This window comes from Microcaecilia unicolor, chromosome 4 (assembly GCF_901765095.1).
Source record: "Microcaecilia unicolor chromosome 4, aMicUni1.1, whole genome shotgun sequence".
NCBI lineage: Eukaryota > Metazoa > Chordata > Amphibia > Gymnophiona > Siphonopidae > Microcaecilia > Microcaecilia unicolor.
The window spans coordinates 359,027,712-359,054,261 of NC_044034.1; the positions used below are offsets into that span (position 1 = coordinate 359,027,712).

Consider the following 26,550-nt stretch of genomic DNA (forward strand, 5'->3'; position numbering starts at 1 on the left):
ATACAGTAGAGGTCAGGTCCAGGCAGTGGTCGGGGTAGGTGGCGATCCACCCATGCTCTTCCCATGGTCACGCTCTATTTTGGGTTGCACGCTATCCCCCAGATTCTATATAGCGCACCTACAGTTAAACGCAATTCTGCATGTATATCTAGGTGGCATTCTATAACTATGCACGTAGATTAGTTGTTTCAACATGCGGTTAAGCATTAACAGCTCTTAACAATAACGAGCACTAACTGGCAAAAATTAGAATTTACGCGCGTACATTGCTAAGCGTATTCTGTAATGTACTGCGCCTAAATTCTAACACATGCAGGCAAAAAGAGGCCTGGTTAGAGGTGTGGAAATGGGTGTTTCATGGACGTTCCAAGATCTATGCGCGTCGTTATAAAATATGGGCCAGTGCAATGTGGAAATTAAAAAGAGTAAGACCTTTCTTCCCAAGAACCATCTTCCGCAACCTGGTACAATCAATGGTACTCAGTCATTTAGACTACTGCAATGCACTCTACGCTGGCTGCAAAGAGCAAATAATTAAGAAACTTCAGACAGCCCAGAACACTGCAACCAGACTCATATTCGGTAAAACAAAATATGAAAGTGCCAAACCCTTACGAGAAAAGCTACACTGGCTCCCTCTTAAGGAACGCATCACCTTCAAAATATGACCCTAGTTCATAAAATCATTCACGGAGATGCCCCAGCCTACATGTCAGACCTGACAGACTTACCACCCAGGAATGGTAAAAAAATCATCCCACACATACCTCAATCTTCACTTCCCCAACTGTAAAGGTCTAAAATACAAACTAATGCATGCGTCAACCTTCTCCTACTTGAGCACACAATTCTGGAACGCACTGCCGCGCAACTTAAAAACGATTTATGAACTAACTAACTTCCGCAGACTACTGAAGACCCATCTCTTTAACAAGGCATACCACAATGATCAAAAAATGTGATCTCCTCCACATTTATCCAGAATTGTCTTATAATACTTGCTTGTTATACTGTTATCATGCTTTATCATTATCATGTACCCAAAATCCTTATGTTATACTAAATGTCTATTTTCTTATATATTTCCACTATCCATGATGTATTGTAAGCCACATTGAGCCTGCAAAGAAGTGGGAAAATGTGGGATACAAATGCAATAAAAAAATAAATCTACGTACAGGGATTTACACCAGCTGCTCACTGGTGTAAACGGACGCATGTAGATTTAGTCGCATGAACTACGTCTAAGCTTATTCTAAATATCACCTGTAGATTTATTTATTTGCTACATTTGTACTCCGCACTTTCCCACTCATAGCAGGTTCAATGCGGCTTACACAGTAGTAGGATTACAAAGTACAATGCAGAGAAAAACAGGCTAAGCTTAGCAGAGTAATGGGGATGTGTAGATACCCTGTTTCCCCGAAAATAAGACCTAGTAGAGGTTTTGCTGAATTGCTAAATATAAGGCCTCCCCCGAAAGTAAGACCTAGCAAAGTTCTTGTTTGGCCCCGATGGGACACGGACACAGACACCTTAATTTTTTTCGCTGCAACCCAAAGACAAAATAATCCTACCTAATAAAAAGCACATCCAACGTTCTGAAGCCGCCAGCGTTGCAGTGAAGCCCGAAGCCCTGAAGTGTTCGTCGGCTTCGTAATAGCTCCGCCCTCCACTCGCTAGCCCCGCCCTCGGAGCACAGCTGATCACAACAAAGTTGCTCGCGCTGTTCCACCCTCCCGCCCCTCGCGCTGTGTCACTCACTCAGTTCCCTGTGCTGCTCAAAAACAAAATACGTCACGGGGGGGCATGGGGTCAGTAATGCGGAGGGGGGGGTTTGAAATCGAAGGGAGGGGGGAATCTGCAACTCCGTGGGAGGGGCGTGGGCGGAGCTTCGAAACAAGCAGGACTGGTTGGAGGTGGTGTTGAAAGACGTTAAAAGAAAAAAAAAAAAAAGAAGGCAGAGAACAACAATAAATGTGAATTCTTCTTCATGGAAAAATAAGACATCCCCTGAAAATAAGACCTAGCGCATCTTTGGGAGCAAAAATTAATATAAGACACTGTCTTATTTTCAGGGAAACAGGGTAGGTAATATTATGAGAAAGAGGGGGTAGAGGAGGTAGGAGGAGGTGCTAGTTTTAGGCTAGATTGAGATAATCAGGGATGGGATCAGGATAAGCAAAGGAAAGAATAAAAATTGGAGGAGACGCGGGTCTGAGTCATTGCTGTTGTCACAGGGGCAGGTGATAAATAGGTGGAGTCGTAGGGTTAGGTCGTTACACGCAGCATTTAGAATACGCTTAGGCACGATTGCCTAGCGCGTGTTCATTTTAGCCGCCATATAAAGAATTAGGCCCTATGGGCTTTAGGCGCACAGCGTTACAGAATAGGGTGCAGCCAGATGCGTGAGCAAATCCTAATCAGTGCAGTTATCACCACTAATTGATTGTAAGCTTCCAATAATTGACATTAATTGGCTCGTTAGCCAATTAACTTACACGAGCATCTCGACAGCATGCCCAAATTGGGACTCCATATATAGAATCCAGGGGAAATACTGATATAAGCACTGGTGTATGTGTGTGAAATTGTACAGCGCTGCGTAACCCTAGTAGCGCTTTAGAAATGTTAAATAGTAGTAGTAGTAATAATTCTCCAGAAACACATCTGACTTTATTCTAAAGTAGAGGAGTGGCCTAGAGGTTAGAGCATTAGTTCAAATCCCAGGACTGCTCCTTGTGATCTTGGCCAAGTCACTTGACCCTCTATTGCCTCAGGTACAAACATAGTTTGCTAGTCCTCCAGGGCCAGGGAAATACCCAGTGTACTTGAATGTAACTCACCTTGAGCTACTACTGAAAAAGGTGTGAGCAAAAATCCAAAATAATATATATATATATATATATATATATATATGCTTTTCTGCTTTCTGTCTCCTGTTTCCAGCATTGTAGCAACTTTTAATACTCCTAAGCGTTAGTAGCAAAGGTGTGTGTTGATGCTGGGGAACCCCCCACCCCCACATCTGTCATTGCAGACAAACCTTCGCAGCCTAATTCATAGTATCTGCAGTGAGAAGGAAACCCAATGTCTGTGGGTCTGCTCTGCAGTACAGGCCTGGTTGTTACCATAGTAACGCAGAGGACTTTCCTCCCCTGGCTTCTCACACTAATCCAGGAATTTCTGCCTGAGGATCAGAGCCCTTTAAGTTGTTCCTAAACTTGAATACAAGCATTTTACAGGTTATGCTCCATGGGCTGTTTTGCAAGATCCCTGGTAATGAGAATAGTTCTCCTGGGAAACAGTAGTGGAGAATTATTTAGGAGGCGGAACAGATCATCTGAATGGTCCTAAGGCGCCTCACAGTCAGGGCCCCCCCGTGTTAGATATGCAGAGGCCCAGGGCACAAACCGGAGGGAGTTTCAAAGTCCCCCTTCAGGCTATGATTCCTTCCGATTAAGGCTTGTGGCACAGGGGCAATTGCCCTGGTTGTCACCCCCTAGCATGGGCCCTGCTCACACTCAAGATGGCAGGTCAAGGACAAAATGGGGATTCTCTTCCAGACTTCAGGCCCACAATTATGATGAGAACAGATCATGCAAATTATTTGTGGTCTGCTTCCCTGCATGAGGATGACACTTGCACCGTCAGGCTAACTCATGAGCGCTGAAAGGCATAAAGAAGTTATGACTTTGGTGGATGACACAAGAAGATGACTATTTCATCTGAATTTATACAGATAACATTGCTTTGTAATCCAGACTACAAAGAGATGGAATTGTATAATTCCAGAAGCAAGACTTCATTAATTATATTCAGGGATTACCAAGAACAAAAAACAAAAAAAATGCTCAAATCTAGTACTACTAATCTTCCATAGCACTACCAGACATTCATAAGAGACGGTCCCTGCTCTGCAGAATTTACAATCTATACAAGACAAACAGGAGAAATAAGGAATTAGGCAGTTGCATTTATTAGAGGGATGATTAAAACAACATGGGTACCGAACAGGTGAGTAAGGTTTTTTTTTATTTTTTTTAGCCTTGATATGAATAGGGCCAGAGATGGGGCAGCCTGCCATATTGATTCAGGAAGTCTATTCCAGATACAGCACTCTCACCGTGGGCACTTTTGCATCAGCAGCCTCAGTTTCACACATGCTACACATTATATAGTGAAGGATTAACCTATGGCTAGTGCAATGGCTTAAGAACTGGGGGGGGGGGGAATGGGTTCAATTCCCACTGCAGCTCCTTGTGACTCTAAGCAAGTCACCTAACCCTCCATTGCCCCAGTTACAAATAAGTACCTGTATATACTATGTAAACCGCTTTGAATGTAGTTGCAACAACCACAGAAAGCCAGTATATCAAGTCCCATTTCTCTTTCCCTATTTGAGAGTCTAGATGGAATGTTGCTAGTGGTTACAGCAGTGGACTTTAATCCTGGGGAACTGGGTTCCATTCCCACCTTAAAACACTGAAATAACATAGATATGATGCTAAAGATGTTCTACAATACCATATTCCAGAAATGGCGATCGCCACTACGGTATAATGTAAGCCACATTGAGCCTGCAAAGAGGTGGGAAAATGTGGAATATAAATGCAGAAAATAAATAAATAAATATAGCTTAGGGACCCAGAGCAGAAATTGTGATGGGAACAAGATGCATGGTACACAGTCAGTTGGGATAATTTGATGGTTGGCTAAACTCAAGGCAAGTTCTTTGTATAGTTAAGCAAGAGATAAGGAACTGATCTAAGTCACTGTGTTGCAAGCTAGTCCAGGTGCAGAGTGGTGTACAGTCAGTCACCCTATGTATTAAAGGCTTGGGAGAAGAGCCAGGCTTCCACCTGCTTCCTGAAGTAAATGTATGTTACAGGTGCCCTGGCCCACAGCTACACCAGCTCTATGGCTAGGTAACTGCACGTGCCTTAATGTAATACAAACCAATACCAGGTTACGCTAATATTCTGTAAAGGCATCTTGGTGCCCAGATGCCATTACAGAACAGGCTCTTAACGCACTGCATTGGGATGCCTCAGTAGCAAGGAAGTTTGATAACAGGAGACAGCATGAGCCTATCTGGCCCATTATGTGGCCTGAAGCCAGTAGGGGGAGCTTGTCACCCTATCTTTTTCATTGTTTTGGGTGTACCAAGATGGCGGCAGCAGCATTGGGGAGAATTAAAACCTTCTTGGGTGGAGAGTGGCTTCAGCCTTGTGACATCATGCAGTCTCCTGTTATCACCAAACCTCCCTGCTCAGTAGCATAGATATGGGTGGGCCCAGTCTCACCCACTTTGAGCTCAGGTCCACCCAGCAATGGCATAGCTGGTTTGTGGCAGGCGGGGATCCCCAAGCCCCAAGACTCCGGTGATCTCTTAACATCCTCCCCCAACCCCCTGGGTACTTTTTAAATTGTTCAGTGGTAGACCGGAAGGAAGCAGCGACTCACACTGAGCTGCTCGTGCCAGCCCTGAGCCTTCCTTCTGATGCAACTTCCCATTCGCGGGTCCAGGAAGTTGCTTCAGAGGGAAGGCTCAGGTGCGGCGAAAGCAGCTGGTATGAGTTGCTGTTTGCCGCCTGCCCAACACTGAAGGATTTAAAAGGTACTGGGGGTAAGGGGAGTGAAGTTAAGAGATGTCAGATCACCTGGGAGGGTGGGGTTCCCATGCCCACTCATTTGGGGCTCAAGCCCACCCAACACTGTGTGCCCGGCTACGCCCCTGGTGCGTAGAATTGTCAAAGTGATTTGCCCATGATTATAATGATCAAATAGGGAAAACACAAACTACAAATCAGGTTTCTTAGTTGCCAGTCCATCATTCTAACAACTAGGTTACGCCCTCCCATCTCGTGATCTGAATACCATAAGTTCAGGTTTCATCCAAACTGGTTCAGCCGTCCCCAATAAAGTGGGTAATTTATTAGGAGTTCACTCCAATGTCTTTGTTGCACCACAGGTCAGGGAATTGGTGGAAGGGGGCTTCCAAATGGAAACGACTGCTCAACCAAGTCACTTAACCCTCCATTGCCCCATGTAAGCCGCATTGAGCCTGCCATGAGTGGGAAAGCGTGGGGTACAAATGTAACAAAAATAAAATAGCTACTATTGGAGATTCTACATGGAATGTTGCTATTCCACTAGCAACATTCCATGTAGAAGGCTGTGCAGGCTTCTGTTTCTGTGAGTCTGACGTCCTGCACATACGTGCAGGATGTCAGACTCACAGAAGCAGAAGCCTGCGTGGCCACATTGGTGATCTGCAAGGGCCGACTTCTACATGGAATGTTGCTAGTGGAATAGCAACATTCCATGTAGAATCTCAAATAGTAGCAACAGTGGAGGAGTGGCCTAGTGGTTAGAGGAGTGGCCTAGTGGTTAGGGTGGTGGACTTTGGTCCTAAGGAACTGAGTTCAATTCTCATTTCAGGCACAGGCAGCTCCTTGTGACTCTGGGCAAGTCACTTAACCCTCCATTGCCCCATGTAAGCCGCATTGAGCCTGCCATGAGTGGGAAAGCACGGGGTACAAATGTAACAAAAAAAACAAACAAAAACAATGTAACGAGCCATCACCCATTCAGTGCTGGGGCTCTCCAGCTATCCATCATATCAAGGCAGCACAGTGTGAGCACGGAAGGGGCCAGAATCATTCCACCAAAAAGAATTTCAACCCTAGACATGCAAAGTCTAGGGGAGATAGAGGCTGATAAGCTAAAGTGTGCCAAAGTATTAAATCAGTTACGCACATTAGCAGTGCTTTTAATGCATGTTATTTAGTAAACATCAATGCAAAATAAGTAATGAGCTCTACTGTGGAGTAGAGTAATGCATGTGAACATGAACAGACACAGCACCACTGCATGAATTGAAAGCACCCCAGGTGAGTAGGGGACGTCTACCTCCAACATCAACCACATGGGAAGGACCACACACAGCATCACTGCAAGAATTGAAAGCACCCCAGGTGAGTAGGGGACGTCTACCTCCAACATCAACCACATGGGAAGGACCACACACAGCATCACTGCAAGAATCGAAAGCACCCCAGGTGAGTAGGGGACGTCTACCTCCAACATCAACCACATGGGAAGGACCACACACAGCATCACTGCAAGAATCGAAAGCACCCCAGGTGAGTAGGGGACGTCTACCTCCAACATCAACCACATGGGAAGGACCACACACAGCATCACTGCAAGAATCGAAAGCACCCCAGGTGAGTAGGGGACGTCTACCTCCAACATCAACCACACGGGAAGGACCACACTGCAGCTTACGTCTGTTGCTGTTATTGCTACAGAGGAAAAGCTCTGTTACAGCAGGGGGTGTACTGGTGTGTTCATCCCGCCTGCCCCCACACAAGCCCCTGCGCCAACCCATTACATCTTGATAAGCACTCCCAGTATTTTAGGGCCAGCAATAAGCCAGGTTTTGAGGATACTCCAACCCAGTCCTTGGGGAACACCTAGTCCCCTCGGATTTTCAGGATATCCATAATAAAATATGCACGAGGTAGATTTGCATGCACTGCCTCAATTGCATGCAAATCTAACTCGCAAATATTCATTGTGGATATTCTGAAAATCCGATGGGACTAGGTGTTCCCCAGCGGCCAATCCAAATTGCAGTAGCAAGATTCCGGAATCCCAAAGAACAACAAGATTCCGGAATCCCAAAGAGTAACAAGATTCCGGAATCCCAAAGAGTAACAAGATTCCATACTACTAATCCCAGGGCAAGTAGTGGCTTTCCCCATGTCCATCTCATTAACAGCACATTATCACAGTTTAGTTTGTCAGTCTGTTGTACTACAAGGGAGGATCAGTTTACCACTTTTGCCTGGCTGTACTCTGTTTCCTTTGTAGATGATATCTAATTTCTCCTGTTCGTGCATTTTCATAAACCAAAATAAAGCACACTCTTTCCCTGCACAAAGGGCTGAGATACCCCACAGGTTGTCCTTGCTGTATTTTGTACTTCCCAGCTGCATCAAGGTGATACCAGCACAGGCTTGCTGACTTAACTCTTCTGTGGCGGAAGCAGAACGACCAGCTAGCTCCAGGCCAGGTAGAAGAGGTAAGCCAGTCCTGGCTTTTCAACTTGGAGAAGCATTCAGAACAAATACCAAGACAAAAACAACAGACAAAAAAAAACCCAAACCAAAACAAAAAAAAAAAACTACAAAGTTTAAAAAAATACAATAAAAAAAAAAAAAACAACTAACTTGATCTGACTTTGTTGACCCTGCAGTTGCTTTTAATTTATCTAAGGAGAGTGAAATGCTAATACTCTTTATCGTTGTAAATAATATTAACTGAATCACTTGATTTTAGATTTTGGGGTAGTCTGGTGCTCATGATACCTGGGTTCAGTCACTATAACTAGTAGGGATGTGCACAGGCAAAAACTTTGCAGTTTATTTTAGGATTTTTCAACATTTTCCCCCCAATATTATAGTGTTTTTCAAGGTTTCACACATTCATTTTAACAAAAACAAAATTCAAATCAGTGCTTGTGCAAATCGATTAATTCTTAACCCCCCCTGTTTACTAAGCCGTGCGCTAATGCTGATGCAGTCCAGTCACTTTGAATGAACTGTCAGAACTGTCACGCGGCTTATTAAATGGGGGGGGGGGGGCAGGGGGAGGGGTAAGTTAACATACATTAAATCAATTTTGCATGCATTATGGGGTCCTTTTACAAACCTGTGGTAACCTTAGCCCACCCTTATGCAGGTCATTCCCACACCCTCATCTTATTTTTACCACAGCCATAAAAAATCCCAATTTTCTATTTATTCAGAGCAAGTTATCATTTTTTTCTATTTTTTAGCACATGGGTAATGCGTGCTAAACACAAAACTACAGTGGGATGCCTAGGTTCGCCCCACAGTAATAACACTTTTAACCTGCAGTAAGCATAAATTAGTGCTTACCACAGCTTAGTAAAAGGACACCTCAATGCACATCCCTAACAACCAGGAAAGGTCACTGTTTGCAATTCTTAGATAGTTGGACTTTTTTTTTTTTTTTTTTTGCTTTCTAGAGCCAACTGCAAGCAGACAAGACCAGATCATTTAATGTAAATTTACTTTACAGATGAACAAAGCAGAAAAAGCCCAGGCTGGTAACATCAGGTTTCCAACACATATAGGGTGGTTCACTTTGAATTGAAAGGCCTTTGGGGCACTAAAACGTGTTAATGAAACCCAGGAAAACTTTAGACCACCAAATTCCAGAAACCAGCTAACTTTCTCCACACAATTCAAGGGGCTTTTCAGTCCAGCTTTCTAACAACTATAATGACCCTTAGCAGTAATTAAACTCTCTGAGACAACTCTAAGGATTTTCATTCATCAGAAGAAAAACACTTGAACGGATACTGGATATAGTGAAAAAAGACGTGATGGTACCAGTCATAGGAATCAGCTAGGAATGAAGCCCCTTGTGTGGTCTGCCTGGCACTACAAAGGAAAAAAAAAAACCCTGTCAAACTTTTCTGCTCTGCCAGATCCTGCCCATGATGAGGCTGTGCCCTGCTCACCCACCTGGTTCAGAGTGTCGGCAGGCAGCTGCGAGGCCAGGAACAGCTCAGCCACTTTGCTTCCCCTGGCAGCTGCCCTGCCTGTGCCCTCCGCCTGGCACCGAGAGAACAGCTCCGAGTACCATTTCTGCTCGCTGTCACTCAGGGGCAGCAAGAGGTCCCCGGCTGCAGATGCCTGCTCCATGGGCACAGGCTGCCCTTCCAGCCTCCGCTGGCTCAGCTTAGAGGAGAGGGAGGGAGGTTGCAGGTGGGTGCTGTTCCAGGAGAAATGTCCTCCTCTGCTCTGCTAATGCTGTGCGTGCGTGTGTGGCTGGTTGGTTCTCTCTCTGCAGTGAAGTGCTGCTGACTGCTGGCCTGTGTGGAACAAGCAGCACCTCTCAGGGGCGTGTTAGCACATCCAGCTCTCACTTTTCTTGCTTCACCAGGATTTGCTTTCTTTTGGCTTTCAGAAGCAGCTTCTGTCCCCTCACACAGCAGCACTTGTTAGGTATTAAAATTGTTTTCATCGCCTTCCAGCCTCGGTTGCTGGAGGTGAGGGCATCTTGCTTTTTTTTTTTTGGTTTTTGTTTGTTTTAATTCTTCCTGTCTGACAATCCTCCAGGTTTTGGTTTATCCTGTTTTTGTTTTTTTTGTTTGGTCTCCCGAGGGCTTTCGGGTGGGGCTTAATTCTACCTTGCTGGTTGCTGCAGGCTGAAACTCGGGCTTGTATGTATCCTACTTGTCAAACTATCAGTGAAGTCTTCTTAAATTAGATTAATTCGTGCCACCCACTGGCCACTCGAGTTACTTCACGTTCTTTCGTTTCTAATTAGGTCGAATTCTTTTGGAGTGAATTGTACAAAAAACCTTAGAAGTCGCTTGCACGTATAAGTAGCAGATGTATAAGTATAAACAGCTTCTTTATTTATATCGAATTTAGCTCTTGTCCAAGGCCTCAAGGCGTGGCAGTGGGAGTTTTATATACCTCAGTCTGTCTGGTTTACACAGCCCCCTGCTGCTCCTACAAAAGGGGGACGAATGCAGGAATTTACAGTTCCAGGCAGGATAGCTGCACTTTTATCCATTGGCATTTTCCCTTGCTACAGGTCACACACCTAACCTCTGGCTAACTTCTCTTTGTGACCTGGAGCAATGTGTTCAGCTGGGAAATCTGCTCACCTCTTCCACAATCAAAACTAGCCTTCTTTGGTACAAAGTGGAGTGGAGGAGTGGCCTAGTGGTTAGGGTGGTGGACTTTGGTCCTGGGGAACTGAGTTTGATTCCCACTCTGGGCAAGTCACTTAACCTCCATTGCCCCATGTAAGCTGCATTGAGCCTACCATGAGTGGGAAAGTGCAGGGTGCAAATGTAACAAAAATAAAATAGATACTATTGTAGATTCTACATGGAATGTTGCTACTATTGGAGATTCTACATGGAATGTTGCTATTCCACTAGCAACATTCCATGTAGAAGGCTGCGCAGGCTTCTGTTTCTGTGAGTCTCACGGAAGCCTGCGCGGCCACATTGCTGATCTGCAAGGGCCGACTTCTACATGGAATGTTGCTAGTGAGTGGCCTAGTGGTTAGGGTGGTAGACTTTGGTCCTGAGGAACTGAGTTCAATTCCCACTTCAGGCACAGGCAGCTCCTTGTGACTCTGGGCAAGTCACTTAACCCTCCATTGCCCCATGTAAGCCGCATTGAGCCTGCCATGAGTGGGAAAGCACGGGGTACAAATGTAACAAAAAAAAAGACTGCTTTTTAGAGGAGGATTCTCTTGTGGTGCAGGTTTACAAAGCACCTAGAAGTATATTTTTTAAAAGTTTCTCATATCCCCTTAATTCTACACACCCAACTATTTTCAGATAGTCTGAAAATTCTTGGAGTTACAATTGACAGAAATCTTACTCTCAAAAACCATGCGAAAAATACAGCAAAGAAAATGTTCCACTCAGTGTGGAAACTCAAAAGAATTAAACCTTTCTTCCCAAGGGAAATATTCCGCAGCCTGGTACAATCAATGGTGCTAAGCCACCTAGATTACTGCAATGCCATCTATGCCGGATGCAAAGAACAAATCGTTAAGAAACTCCAAACTGCCCAAAACACAGCAGCCAGACTCATATTTGGAAAAACGAAATACGAAAGCGCCAAACCCCCTAAGAGAAAAACTACACTAGCTCCCTTTAAAAGAACGAATCACGTTCAAAGTTTGCACCCTGGTCCACAAAATCGTTCACGGTGAAGCCCCGACCCACATGACAGACCTCATAGCCCTGCCAACTAGGAACACAAAAAGATCAGCACGCGCATTCTTGAATCTCCATTACCCCAGCTGCAAAGGACTTAAATATAAATCCACATATGCATCCAGCTTCTCCTACATAAGCGCGCAAATATGGAACGCACTACCAAAGGCCATAAAAACAATGCATGACCTAACAATCTTCTGAAAACTACTGAAAACCAACCTGTTCAAGAAGGCATTCCATAATGACCCATCCTAAATACTAGACTAGACTTTACATGAACTAGACACAACCGAACTCTATACACAAGACTGATAACCTTCGCTGCCACTACCTCTTTATCTCTCATGCCGGAAATTAGCTTTCTATAGTTGATTATCTTTTTTTTTTTTGTTACATTTGTACCCCGCGCTTTCCCACTCATGGCAGGCTCAATGCAGCTTACATGGGGCAATGGAGGGTTAAGTGACTTGCCCAGAGTCACAAGGAGCTGCCTGTGCCTGAAGTGGGAATCGAACTCAGTTCCCCAGGACCAAAGTCCACCACCCTAACTACTACTACTACTACTACTACTACTTAACATTTCTAGAGTGCTACTAGGGTTACGCAGCGCTGTACAATTTAACAAAGAGAGACAGTCCCTGCTCAAAGAGCTTACAATCTAATAGACAAGTGAACGGTCGGTCCGATAGGGGCAGTCAAATTGGGGCAGTCTGGATTCACTGAACTGTAAGGGTTAGGTGCCGAACGCAGCATTGAAGAGGTGGGCTTTAAGCAAAGACTTGAAGACAGGCAGGGAGGGGGCTTGGCGTAAGGGTTCAGGAAGGTTGTTACAAGCATAGGGTGAGGCGAGGCAGAATGAGCGGAGCCTGGAGTTGGCGGTGGTGGAGAAGGGTACTGAGAGGAGGGATTTATCCTGTGAACGGAGGTTACGAGCAGGAACGTAAGGGGAGATGAGGGTAGAAAGATAGTGAGGGGCAGCAGAGTGCATTTGTAGGTAAGAAGGAGAAGCTTGAATTGAATGCGGTATCTGACCGGAAGCCAGTGAAGTGACCTGAGGAGAGGGGTGATATGAGTATATCGGTTCTGGCGGAATATAAGACATGCAGCAGAGTTCTGAACAGATTGAAGGGGGGATAGATGGCTAAGTGGGAGGCCGGTGAAGAGTAAGTTGCAGTAGTCCAGGCGAGAGGTAATGAGAGCGTGGACGAGAGTTCGGGTGGTGTGTTCAGAGAGGAAAGGGCGTATTTTGCTGATGTTAAAGAGGAAGAAGCGACAGGTCTTGGCTATCTGCTGGATATGCGCAGAGAAGGAGAGAGAGGAGTCAAAGATGACTCCGAGGTTGCGGGCAGATGAGACGGGGAGGATGAGGGTGTTATCAACTGAGATAGAAAGTGGAGGAAGAGGAGAAGTGGGTTTTGGTGGAAAGACGATAAGCTCGGTCTTGGACATGTTCAGTTTCAGGTTCCACTAGAAGTCGGCCCTTGCAGATCACCAATGTGGCCGCGCAGGCTTCTGCTTCTGTGAGTCTGACGTCCTGCACGTACGTGCAGGACGTCAGACTCACAGAAACAGAAGCCTGCGCAGCCTTCTACATGGAATGTTGCTAGTGGAATAGCAATTCCATGTAGAATCTCCAATAGTAGCAACATTCCATGTAGAATCTCCAAGAGTAGCAACATTCCATGTAGAATCTCAAAGAGTAGCAACATTCCATGTAGAATCTCCAATAGTAGCAACATTCCATGTAGAATCTCCAATAGTATCTATTTTATTTTTGTTACATTTGTACCCTGCGCTTTCCCACTCATGGCAGGCTCAATGCGGCTTACATGGGGCAATGGAGGGTTAAGTGACTTGCCCAGAGTCACAAGGAGCTGCCTGTGCCTGAAGAGGGAATCTAACCTATTTTATAATTCACTCTATCATTCAGGAACTTCACTGCAATACCACTTTGTATTCTACTTTACCATTTATGTGCCTTAATGCAATACCACTTGTAATTCTTTATCCGGAAATGGCGATCGCCACTACAGCATAATGTAAGCCACATTGAGCCTGCAAATTGGTGGGAAAATGTGGGATACAAATGCAACAAATAAAATCATTAAACTAAGGGTCCCTTTTACAAAGGCATGGTAGGGGGTACCACGTGACAGATTGACCCTAACACCGGGGTGCTGCAGGAGTCCAGTGGTAGTTTTGAAGTTGGGGCGCGCAGTTTCCCACAGTAACTGGCTGTACACTGCCTAATTACTGTGGGGGTTTAGCACGTGAGCCCTTACTGCCAAGTAAATAGGAAGCGGTAAGGACTCGCGCAGTAAATGGCCAAGTGCTAATTTTGAACTTAGGGTCTGGCCAATATTGCCAAAAATAGAAATTTGGCTTTTTGGCAGACATGCTGAGAGATGACCTGAGCGTGCAGGAAAATCACCCACTAAAAATAGCACAGGTCACTTTTTAGCACACCTCTGAAAAAGGGCCTCTTAATTAAGTGGTGTTAATTGGCACCAATTTGCAGTAGAATGCACCAGGTGCTATTCTAGCGTCTAAGAGGCAGATGCAGTAAAGCTAAATGAGCCTTTAATGACCCTCCAACGAGGAAAATTTGATCCGTTGCATGCATCAAAGGGCTTTTACCGAGGAAGCCAGCAGCTAACGAAAACGGAATGGAGATGAGCAATTAGTGTGAAAACCCCATTGAAACGACATGCACTAACCTTTTACGATTGCCTTTACGCAGGAAAAAGGCAGGAAATCTAACGAGAAGTGTGGACCTCTCGTTAGGACAGCTCTGTGCCAGGAAAAATCATTAAGTGAAAAAATAAACAAACTTTGAGCCAATCCCAGCGCATTAGCAGAGCTAAAAGCGCTGTGATTGGTCCAAAGGACGTCAGAAAACACATCAAATAAAAAAAATAAAAAAAGGATCGGGAGGGGGCAAGGGCGCTCATCAGGAGCGTCCTGTATGGACGGCCTTGCCCCCCCCCCCCCCCCCGCTGCTCCCCCCTTTCCGCCGCTCCCCCCCCCCCCCGAAAAAGCAAAATTCTAGCAGCCCCGGCCCCCCTCCCTTCCTCACTACTCTGTCTCCCCTCAGCTCCGCCTCCCGACATCCATCCTACGTAGGTTACAGACGTCAGACAGGGGCGGGCCCAGGAGGAGAGAGACGCGCGACAGAAGCTGGGCGAAGGCAGGCATCAGCTTTCTTCTTGCCCGTGCAGCGCCTTCGGACAGAGGAGAGAGGCGCTGCACGGGCCCGGTAAGAGGGAGGGGGGCCCGATGGAGGAGGGGAATGGTGGCGACGACCCCAAGAGGGGGCGGGGCACAGGGCAGAGGATGTCGGGAGGCGGAGCTGAGGGGAGACAGAGTAGTGAGGAAGGGAGGGGGGCCGGGGCTGCTAAAGGAACGTTTGCTTTTCTTCTTGCTTTTTAATTTAGAATGCAGGGGGAAGTGGGGCGGGGGGGAACGGCGACCATGGGTGGGGGGGGGGGGCAAGGACGGCCATACAGGACGCTCCTGACCAGCGCCTTTGCCCCCTCCCGACCCTTTTTTTTTTTTTTTTTTTGATTTGGGAGCCATGTGCTTGTGTTTTGACTGTGTTTGACTGTTTGTGGCATGCGCAGAGCAGCTAACATAACGCTTGGCTGCTCTGCGCATGATTTGGGGGCCGATTAACGATGTGTATTGTGATTCTTTGATACATTGTACGTTTCAATACCGATCTCAGCATGTGTGACTTTTTTTTTTGGTGCATTCTTCGTTATTTTAAAATCGTTAGGGACTTTAACGATTTAGATTTTTTTATGTTTGGTTGCTGCATCTGCCTCTATGTTCTATAGTGCATAACTGGAAAAGGGGTGTTAACATGGGAGGGGTATGAGCGAGTCAGGGGTGTGTCAGGCTCTTACATAAGAACATTAAGCTTTGCCGTACCGGGACAGACTGAAGGTCCATCAAGCCCAGTATTCCGTTCCCAACATTGGCCAATCCAGGTCACTAGTACCTAGCAAGATCCCAGAACAGTAAAACAGATTTTATGCTGTTTATCCTAGAAATAAACAAGATGATTTCCCCAAGTCCATCTTAATAATGGCTTATGGAATTTTCTTTTAGGAAATTATCCCAAACTTTTTAAAACCTTGCTACGCTAACTGCTTGTACCATATCTCTGGCAATGAATTCCAAAGTTTAATTACACAGTTTGTTTAAAATTTACTACTTTGTAGCTTAATTGCATGCCCCCTAGTACTAGGAGAGTGTCTCGTCTAGGAATCTCGTGAGCCCTTGGGTCCTGCTGGAGGGTTGGAGAGATGATAGACCCCGGCCCTCCACGGGGCAGTCGAACCACCCCAAGTCTTCACCTGCGGCGACAGCCGTTCCCCGGGAGTTGAGCCCCCAGGTGCAGGCGGCCAACAGGACTTCTGGAACCGTGGGGTAGAGCAGGCTGAGGGCCGCAGGTGGTGCAGGGCCTTGGAGAGCTAGGCAGGCAGGAACAGAACTGGGACTAGGAACCGGCAAGCGACACAGTAGTCAGGTTCCAGGCAAGTCTCTCGGGCTGGCAGCAAGCAAAGCAGTAGTCAGGTTCAAGGCAACGTCTCTCGGGCTGGCGGCAAGCAGAGCAGTAGTCAGGTTCAAGGCAAAGTCTCTCGGGCTGGCGGCAAGCAAAGCAGTAGTCAGGTTCAAGGCAAAGTCTCTCGGGCTGGCGGCAAGCAGAGCAGTAGTCAGGTTCAAGGCAAGGTCAAAGCAGGTCAAGCAGGCGGTAGCGACAAAAGGTCACTCAGACGCACAGGCAAGTCTACAGGAGTAGAAGCCGAAGCAAAGTTGAAAGGGAGAGCTGCTCCTTAAATACCCCTCCCATCCAGAACGCTGCGAGTCAGCTGGCAGAGAGACGCCTTCAGCAGGCTGGCCGGAACCTGATTGGCCAGCCAACAAGCGAGGGAGGAGCTCCCCAGCCATCAGCCAATCCGGACGCGGCAGGCATGGCCAGAGTTCCCGGGCTCCACGCCCGGAAGAGAAAACCCCAATTTGGGACGCCGGTCGTCCAAAATGGCCGGCGCTCCCGTCTAGGCGCCCTGACAGCTCTGGCCACCAAGGGAAGGAGCGTGGCGTTCGCCGCTGGCCGAGGCTGCAAGACTGACGCTCCCCGTCCCAAGAGGGGAAGTGAGGAGCGGACCGGAGGTGCAGGTGAGGGACACGACAGTATCCCCCCGGACGTCCCCCTCCTCTTTCGCAGGCCAGGTTTAGAAGGATAATGGGAGTGGAACTCCCATACTAGCTTTGGAGCGTGAACATTGGCAGCGGGTTTCCATGAGTTATCCTCCGGACCGAAGTGCTTCCAAGACAGCAGATAGAACAGCTTTCCCCTCTGCCACTTGGAATCAACAATCTCCTCCACCTCATATTCCGGGTCGGCCTCTGACTCTGGGATATCTGGTTTTCTGAGCTGGGGATGCCACTTAAACTTCAGGAAAGGTTTCAACAGGGAGACGTGGAAGGCATTATGTACCTGTAGGGTCTTTGGCAGGTGCAGGCGGTACGTGACCCCGCCGATACGAGACTGGACAGTGAAGGGTCCAATAAATCGTGTGGCCAACCTCCGTGAGGGCAGCCCGGAGCCTTAAGTACTTGGTATTCAACCAAACCCTTTGGCCTGGTTGGAAAACCGGTGCGATGCGTCGCTGCCGATCAGCAAAGTGTTTGTACCTATTGGCTGCCCATTGTAGTTGCTCTTGGACAGTTCTCCACGTCTCCTGCATATCCGAAGGGTCTGCTGCAAGCGTGAGATCGCCTGATCTGTGGGAAATGGTGCTGGAAGCCGTGGGTGCCGGCCATACACCACGAAGAAGGGTGACTTCTTGGAGGCCGAGTGCAGGCTATTGTTGTACGCGAATTCCGCCCATGGAAGGAGAGAGGACCAGTTGTCCTGCCTAGTGTTGGTGAAAATTGTTCACGGCGAAGCTTCAATTTACTTAGTCAAGATCGGGAGGCGGGGCTAGTGCTGGGCAGACTTATACGGTCTGTGCCAGAGCCGGTGGTTGGGAGGCAGGGTTGGTGGTTGGGAGGCGAGGATAGTGCTGGGCAGACTTATACGGTCTGTGCCAGAGCTGGTGGTTGGGAGGCGGGGATAGTGCTGGGCAGACTTATACGGTCTGTGCCAGAGCCGGTGGTTGGGAGGCAGGGTTGGTGGTTGGGAGGCGAGGATAGTGCTGGGCAGACTTATACGGTCTGTGCCAGAGCTGGTGGTTGGGAGGCGGGGATAGTGCTGGGCAGACTTATACGGTCTGTGCCAGAGCCGGTGGTGGGAGGCGGGACTGGTGGTTGGGAGGCGGGGATAGTGCTGGGCAGATTTGTACGGTCTGTGCCAGAGCCGGTGGTAGGGAGGCAGGGCTAGTGGTTGGGAGATGAGGATAGTGCTGGGCAGACTTATACGGTCTGTGCCAGAGCCGGTGGTTGGGAGGCGGGGCTGGTGGTTGGGTGGCGGGGATAGTGCTTGGCAGACTTATACGGTCTGTGCCAGAGCCGGTGGTGGGTGGCAGGGATAGTGCTGGGCAGACTTATAGGGTCTGTGCCAGAGCTGGTGGTTGGGAGGCGTGGTTGGGAGGCGGGGATAGTGCTGGGCAGACTTATACGGTCTGTGCCAGAGCCGGTGGTGGGTGGCAGGGATAGTGCTGGGCAGACTTATACGGTCTGTGCCCTGAAGAGCACAGGTACAAATCAAAGTAGGGTATACACAAAAAGCAGCATATATGAGTTATCTTGTTGGGCAGACTGGATGGACCGTGCAGGTCTTTTTCTGCCGTCATCTACTATGTTACTATAAAATTATTCACGGCGAAGCCCCAATCTACATGACAGACCTCATAGACTTACCAACCAGGAATACAAAAAGGTCAGCACGAACATTCCTGAACCTCCACTACCCTAGTTGCAAAGGACTAAAATATAAATCAACATATTCCTTTAGCTTCTCATACATAAGCATGCAATTATGGAATGCACTACCAAACGCCATCAAAGCAATGCATGACCTAACAAAATTCCAAAAATTACTAAAAACCAACATGTTCAAAAAGGCATACCACGTTTGATCTATCCTAAATACCAGACGAGGAAAGCGATACTAGAAATAGACAAAATGAACTCTTCAATACTTGACTACTTCACCTACACTGTCAACTACTGAACTTTAACGCAATACCACTTGATTTCTTCCACGGAAAAACTTGTACACTTGACTGCTTAATTTACTTTATCGTGTACAAACTATACTTTATATCACTATGTATTTCTTGATCCGGAATTGGCGATCGCCATTACGGTACAATGTAAGCCACATTGAGCCTGCAAATAGGTGGGATAATGTGGGATACAAATGCAACAAATAAATAAAAAAATCAGAAAAAAAAAATAGCCAAAAGGCCAGAAAAGGAGTGTGTATGTTTGTCATTTTAAGGACTCCAAGGGAGCCATCAATTTAGGATTTAAGATAATGGTTCCATGTCCTCTGATGTGGATTCTTTTTGGGAGCCTGTATTTATACATCCCTCTGAAACCTTACTCCTTCTGGGTGTATTTAGTCTCCAGCTAGCATCTTTTGATGATTTTCCTGAGGAAGCTTCTTTCACCCCCTCTCTGTTCAGTTTTGCCATCCATTCTAAGAAATCTTCATATACCGAGATAGTGTATGAAGAGCCTTGATATTGGAAGGCGAGAACAAATGCAAATTTACATCTGCATTTTATTCCAGTGGTTTGTAAAGTTTGTGCAAGAGGTTGAAAGTTTTGCTTTCTTTCTAATGTATATGGTGATGAAGGCTGCAAAAATTCAAATTTCTGCTCCTTTGTAATTGATTGTTTTATTTATTTGTTACATTTGTACCCCACATTTTATTTATTTGTTACATTTGTATCCCACATTTTCCCACCTATTTGCAGGCACAATGTGGCTTACATAGTACTGTGAAGGCAATTGCCTAGACCGGTAGAAACAAATACAGGTGATATAGTGGTTGAATAATGGTACAAGTGTTTTAGGTACAATGGAGATCGAGGGGAGGAAAGTAATATATTGTCCATTACAAGCTTTGGTTTTGCTGTGTTGCAGGATGTAGGTCTTTATGTTGGATCGGTGGGGTATGCCTTTTTGAACAGGTTGGTTTTTGATGATTTCCTGAAGTTTAGGTGGTCATAGGTTGTTTTCACAGCTTTTGGCAATGTGTTCCATAGTTGTGTGCTTATATAGAAGCTGGATGCGTAGGTTGCTTTGTATTTAAGACCTTTGCAATTTGGGTAGTGGAGATTTAGGTATGTTCGGGATAATCTGGATACGTTTCTGATTGGTAGGTCTATAAGGTCCGTCATATACTACTACTACTACTACTTAGCATTTCTATAGGGCTGCCAGGGTTGCGCAGCGCTGTACAAGTTTAAACATGGGGAAGGACAGTCCCTGCTCAAGAGAGCTTACAATCTAAAGGTTACAAACTATGTAGTCAGTGTAGGTATCATGAATGGGGAAGGTGGTTAGGCGCCAAAAGCAAGGGAGAAGATATATCCTGGGGCTTGGCCGTGGATAATTTTGTGGACCAGGGTGCAGATTTTGAAGGTAATATGTTCTTTGATTGGAAGCCAATGTAGTTTTTCTCAGAGGGGTTTGGCACTTTCGAATCGCGGTTTGCCAAATATCAGCCTGGCTGCTGTGTTTTGAGCGGTCTTTGCTGTTGGATTATTTGTAGTAAATAATTAGCAGATTTTAGTACACACAGCTTCAGCTTTAGAAATGTTAATTTCTTTCTTCATCTCTCTCTCATTCACCCCTGAATAATTCACTGCTGAGTCACTTTAAAGTTGAAGTAACAAAACATCTGTTTACTCACAGTTTGTAGTTAGATTATAATCAGACAGGCTTATATTTACATATTACTATACATTTGTCTTATCAGCTCCTTCCATGTGCTTAGATGGTAATGGATGCTCACACCACCATAGATTCTCTCAGGTTAGGAGAGAACATGAGCTCCATGTGCTCCATGTGCTGCATGTGCTGCGTCTAACCCCCACAGGAAGTTGCATAGCTGTGTGACCTCTCTAAGTATTTCACATCAGAGGTCACAGAGTAATCACAGAGAAATAATAGGTGACAGGCAATGCATGTAAAATACAATTACATTCCAACAAACCCCTTCTCATGCATAACTGTCATGCAATTATTTATTCATACAAAGTCCAAGCTTTATACGCAGATTCACAAAATGTTCTCTGGGTAACGGTTTGGTCATGATGTCAGCTGTCATCTCACTGGTGTGACAATAGTCTAGACTGATGACCCCTTCTTTCGCCAGCTCTCGCACGTTGTGGTATTTCGTTGCGATGTGCTTGGTGCGTGACTGAACCTTGTCATTCTGTGACAGTCGGATGCAGCTCTGATTATCTTCCATTATCTGGATTGGTCTCTATTCAGCTATTCCGAAATCCAGCAAAAGTTTTTCAATCCACATCAGTTCTCTGCACGCTTCCGATACTGCCACATATTCAGCTTCTGTAGAAGACAAACTCACAATACTTTGTTTATGACTGGCCCATGAAATTTGTACATTTCCATACATAAACACATATCCACTTGTGGATTTATAATTAGAATGGTCCCCTGCCCAATCTGAATCACAGTAACATATTAGTTTTGGATTACTATTGGCTGAAATCTTTAATTTACAATCAATGGTACCCTTTAAATACCTTACCATCCTTTTAACTGCAGTCCAATCTGATTTGGTAGGTGAGCTGACCCTTCTGCTCAAAATTCCTACTGCATTTGCTATATCAGCCCTGTATGTGGTAGCTAGATATAAAAGCTTACCTATGGCTGATCTATATTGGATGTTATCTGGTAAAGGTTCTCTTACTGTTTCATCCTTCAGAAAATCAGTGATCATGGGAGTGCTTACAACTTGGGCATCTTGCATACCTAAACTTTCAATAAGCTCATTTATTTTCTGCTTCTGGCTTAGAAGATAAGAACCATCATTTTGTTTCTCAATTTCTATACCAAGATAGTATGACACATTACCCAGTTCTTTTATCTCAACATTGTGGTTTAAACATTTTACAATGTCCTTGTACTCTTGCTCACTTTTGCTTGCAATGAGCAGATCATCAACAAAAGCTAAAATGTATGCATATTGTCCATTTGTGCACCTAGTGTACAAGCATTTATCTGCTTCACCTTGCTTAAATCCTAAATTGGTCAATATTTCATGCAATTTATCATTCCAACATTTTGCACTTTGCTTTAATCCATAAAGACCTTTGTTTAATTTACACACTAGCTGTCTTTGTTTTGTATTTATGAAACCTGTTGGTTGTTCCATGTACAAGTCTTCAGTTATTTCTCCATGAAGAAACGCTGTTTTCACATCAATGTGTTTGACTTGCATGCCTTTTGAGACTGCAATGCTCAGAAGTGTTCTTATTGTCGTGTGTTTCACTACAGGTGCAAACACTTCATCAAAATCTTCTCCATATTTTTGAAGATATCCCTTTGCCACTAATCTGGCTTTATACCTTTCCACTTTTCCTTGTGCATTCCTTTTTAACTTGAATACCCATTTGCATCCTATAGCTTTCTTGCCAGGAGGTAATTTTGTAAGAATCCAAGTATTATTTTTATCCAATGCATCAATTTCTTCTTGTGCAGCTTTATGCCATTCAGCAGCTTCTTCTGCTGGCATTTTCTCAATCTCATCCCATGTTAAGGGCTCTTGAGCTTCTGCTGACTTTGTTAGGTAAGACAGTCTTGGGGGTGGAACACCTTTATTTTCCCTGGATGAGCGTCTGACTACAGGTTGGTCCGACCTTTCTGCATCCTCTAAATCTGAGAGTTCTTCTCCAATTGATTCCCCTTCTCCAACTGTACTGTCTTCTTCAATGATCCTTTCTGTGTCTGTTTCCTCTGCCTGTTCCTCGTTAGATACAGGTGAGTTGCTTTCAGACATCTGCCTTGGTATGGCATTTATATACACTGGCATGTCTATTATGGTTCTAGTTTCATATTCTGGATGATAAGGCTCATCTGGGATAATCCAGCCTTTATCAACCCTTTTGTTTTCATCAAAATATGTAACATGTCTTATGCCAACAATGCCAGTTTTCAGATTCAAAATTCTATATCCTTTGTGTCCTGGAGTATAGCCAACTAAAATGCCCCTTTCTGTTGTGGAATCCAGCTTATGCCTTCTTTGCTTTGGTACATGAGCATATGCTGTACTTCCAAATGTTCTTATGTGTGACAGGTTTGGCTTCCTACCATGCCATGTCTCATGTGGTGTGCGCTCAGCGCCTTTAGTTGGCATTCTGTTTTGTAGGTACACTGCGGTGAGAATGGCTTCCCCCCATAGTCTTTTAGGGAGATTGCTATCTGACAGCATACATCTGGTCATTTCCACAAGTGACCTAAACTTTCTCTCTGCAACAGAATTTTGCTCTGGTGTATAAGCTACTGTTGTGATATGCTGAATGCCTTCTTGTTCTAGAAATGTGCGCATGCTTTGTGAAGTGAACTCACCACCATTGTCGGTCTGAAGAACCTTTGGTTTTCTTTCAAATTTATTGCTCACCATGGTTACGTATTTCTTCAGCATGTCTGTGACTTGACTTTTCTCTTTCAGCAAATAGGCCACACAATATCTAGAGAAATCATCCAAGAATATTAGCACAAATCTGTTATTTCCCAATGATGGGATATTAAACGGTCCACATAAGTCACTGTGTATTAAGTCCAGCACTTTATTACTCCTATTTCCTGTGTATGCAGGAAATGAGGGTCTCACACCTTTTTGAGTAACACAGTCTATGCATTTCTCCATTTTACCAGCATCTGCACTTATCTGAATGCCGGTGGCCAGTTGCTTACTGTAAAGATCCTGGATCACCTTAGAATCACGATGTCCCAGGCGGCGATGCCAGATTTCCAGACTACATTTACCATCATTCTTCCTTACTTGCGCCATATGTGAGGCTTCACCTGAAATGTTCAGCTTATAAACATCATTATGCATAAAAGCTTCAGCATACACTTCATCATTTTTAGAGATTGTGCACTTACTGTTTTCAAAATGAATCACAAATCCCTTCTTATCTAATGTAGATACACTAAGCATATTGCAAACTGCTTGGGGAATATACAAGACATCACTTACAGGAATTTCTTTAACTTCATTAGACACTTTGCATTTTAAGAATCCAATACCTTTTGCTTGGATCTTAGCAGTCCCTGCGTTTGCAGTTTTAAGAATACCTTCCTCTGGACACATTTCCTGAAAGAAATTCTTACAATTGGTTAAATGGCATGTGCTCCCTGAATCCAAAATCCAAGTACTTTCATTTGAATTATTATTTACCATAGTCAAAGATTTTTCTGCCATTAGAAAGCCCTTGTGTTTATCTTTGTCCTTCATACATTTCCTGGTTTGAAAATTCTTTAGTTCCATTGGCTTAGGTGAGCTAGAGGGAGTGTTTTGTGTTTCCTTACACCATTTAGATACATGTCCCTCCTTTCCACATGAGTAGCAAATCAGCTTGCCCTTGGGTGGAGTTTTCCCATAGCTCCGCCTTCCTCTGTTCTTTGCCAAGAAATTTGTTTCATTTCTCTCTGACTTGCTTTGAGAACACATCTCCTCAGAATCATTTATTATGCATTCCTGCCTTAGTTTTGATGTTGTCTGTTCAAAAGATTGCCCTTCAATGGCCTCATTTACAGACCTAAAAACATCAAACTTCTTTGATAGTGAGGTAAAAAGAAATGCTCTTTTCAATGCATCACACATGGGAATTCCAGAAAGTTCTAACTTTTGAAATGAAGACATAAGATGCATAATGTGATCATTACATTTACTTTTATCCCTTAATTTGGTTTCATTCAACTCTGCCAGCCAAATTGGTTGCTGCTTTGCATATGTAGTTGCATACATAGTTCTCAGTTTATATAAAATGTCCTTTGGTGTATCTTTTCCCTCCACTAATATGGCTTGTTTCTCTGAGAGAGCTTCCAAAAGCATGCACTTCACATAATAGTTTGCATTGTCCCATTCAGCCATATTTTCAGCTGTTCTGTCTTGGTCTAAGCATATATTTAATCTTTTTGCTCGAAGGAGACATATGAATCTTAGTTCCCACTGCTGATAGTTAAACTCAGTTAATTTAGGCACCTTGAGAGAATAGAAAAATGGTGAATTTCTTCCCTCAGCCATTTTCTTAGCCTTCTGTCTGCTGTGTGGGGGGAGAGAGAGACAGACTGAATCTTTCCTTTAAAACTTAAGAGAAAAATGTGGCCTTTTTTTCTGCCTGGTAATATTTCTCTTCTTTTTCAATTCCTGAGCCCTGGGCCCGTAACCCTTTTGTTGGATTATTTGTAGTAAATAATTAGCAGATTTTAGTACACACAGCTTCAGCTTTAGAAATGTTAATTTCTTTCTTCATCTCTCTCTCATTCACCCCTGAATAATTCACTGCTGAGTCACTTTAAAGTTGAAGTAACAAAACATCTGTTTACTCACAGTTTGTAGTTAGATTATAATCAGACAGGCTTATATTTACATATTACTATACATTTGTCTTATCAGCTCCTTCCATGTGCTTAGATGGTAATGGATGCTCACACCACCATAGATTCTCTCAGGTTAGGAGAGAACATGAGCTCCATGTGCTCCATGTGCTGCATGTGCTGCGTCTAACCCCCACAGGAAGTTGCATAGCTGTGTGACCTCTCTAAGTATTTCACATCAGAGGTCACAGAGTAATCACAGAGAAATAATAGGTGACAGGCAATGCATGTAAAATACAATTACATTCCAACATTTGCAGGTTCAATGTGGCTTACATAGTGCCGGAGAGCAGTTGCAGACTCCGATGTGTACAAATACAAAGGTGAAGTTGTGATAGGGTAATGTCCATGTGGTAGGACCACATAGAGGAAACGTTCGACGGTGGGGTTCGGTGATGGCCATTATGAACTTTGGCGTTGTTGTGTCGCTGAGCTCAGGTAGTTACATTTGTTTGCCATATGACATCAATATAGTCTTATCTTTGTGGTAGTGAAAACAGGTTATTTATAGGTGTTGATCTGCTGGAATCATTTGTAGAGCACGGTTAATTCTTATTTTCTTTCCTTTGTTTTCTGGACAGCAGATACTGTAAACATCTCAATTTTAAAAATATCCTCTGTAGAGCTCTGAGTTGTTACTCCAAGAATACAAATGTTGGATCTTCTTTGCCTGTTCTCCATGTCATCTCTTTTAATTCTCTATTACGTAAATTTTATTTTGTAATTGGTTTTGTTTTGAGTTACTTTATCATCAATAAATCTAAGTTCTGTTCTGAAGTCTGCCATTGCTATTGTCACTTAATTTCTCAGCAGTTTTATTTGGTTCTTCGTTTCCAAGAAGTCAACCTTAGTAACTGGGGAAGCATAATCGTGATCCTGAGAGTCAGATTCGGTTGGACTCAGTCTAATGTGGGGTATCCTTTGACTGAGTTGTTGCCGTTGTGTTTTTAGCTGTTTTTGTTAATTGAGCATAAGTGAGTTTGGGATCCATCTTTGAGGACTACATGCCTCCTTTTTTTCTGTTAAATTTGCAATTAGCTTTGGTTATTACTGATGTGCCCTGTAGGCTAGAAATCTCACAGCAAGTCTAGTTGGAGTTCAAATTAAAGAGTGTTTTCAGAAGGGAGAACAATAAAGTTTAGTTAGGTTTCTTGATTTGATAAAAG

General features: G+C 44.7%; 1 protein-coding gene across 2 annotated transcripts in view; it reads right to left on the reverse strand.

Moving 5' to 3' along the window:
* REPS2 (RALBP1 associated Eps domain containing 2) overlaps positions 1-10,127 on the reverse strand; it is a 198,940-nt gene extending 188,813 nt beyond the window's left edge. Inside the window, exon 1 of one of the 2 annotated variants that reach the window (XM_030202300.1) lies at positions 9,564-10,127. In XM_030202300.1, the coding sequence (XP_030058160.1) occupies positions 9,564-9,743 (180 nt within the window). In that variant the 5' untranslated portion in view covers positions 9,744-10,127. The remainder of the gene's footprint in view (positions 1-9,563) is intronic. The other variant, XM_030202299.1, reaches the window with a different exon arrangement.
* Positions 10,128-26,550: the final 16,423 nt, after the last annotated feature.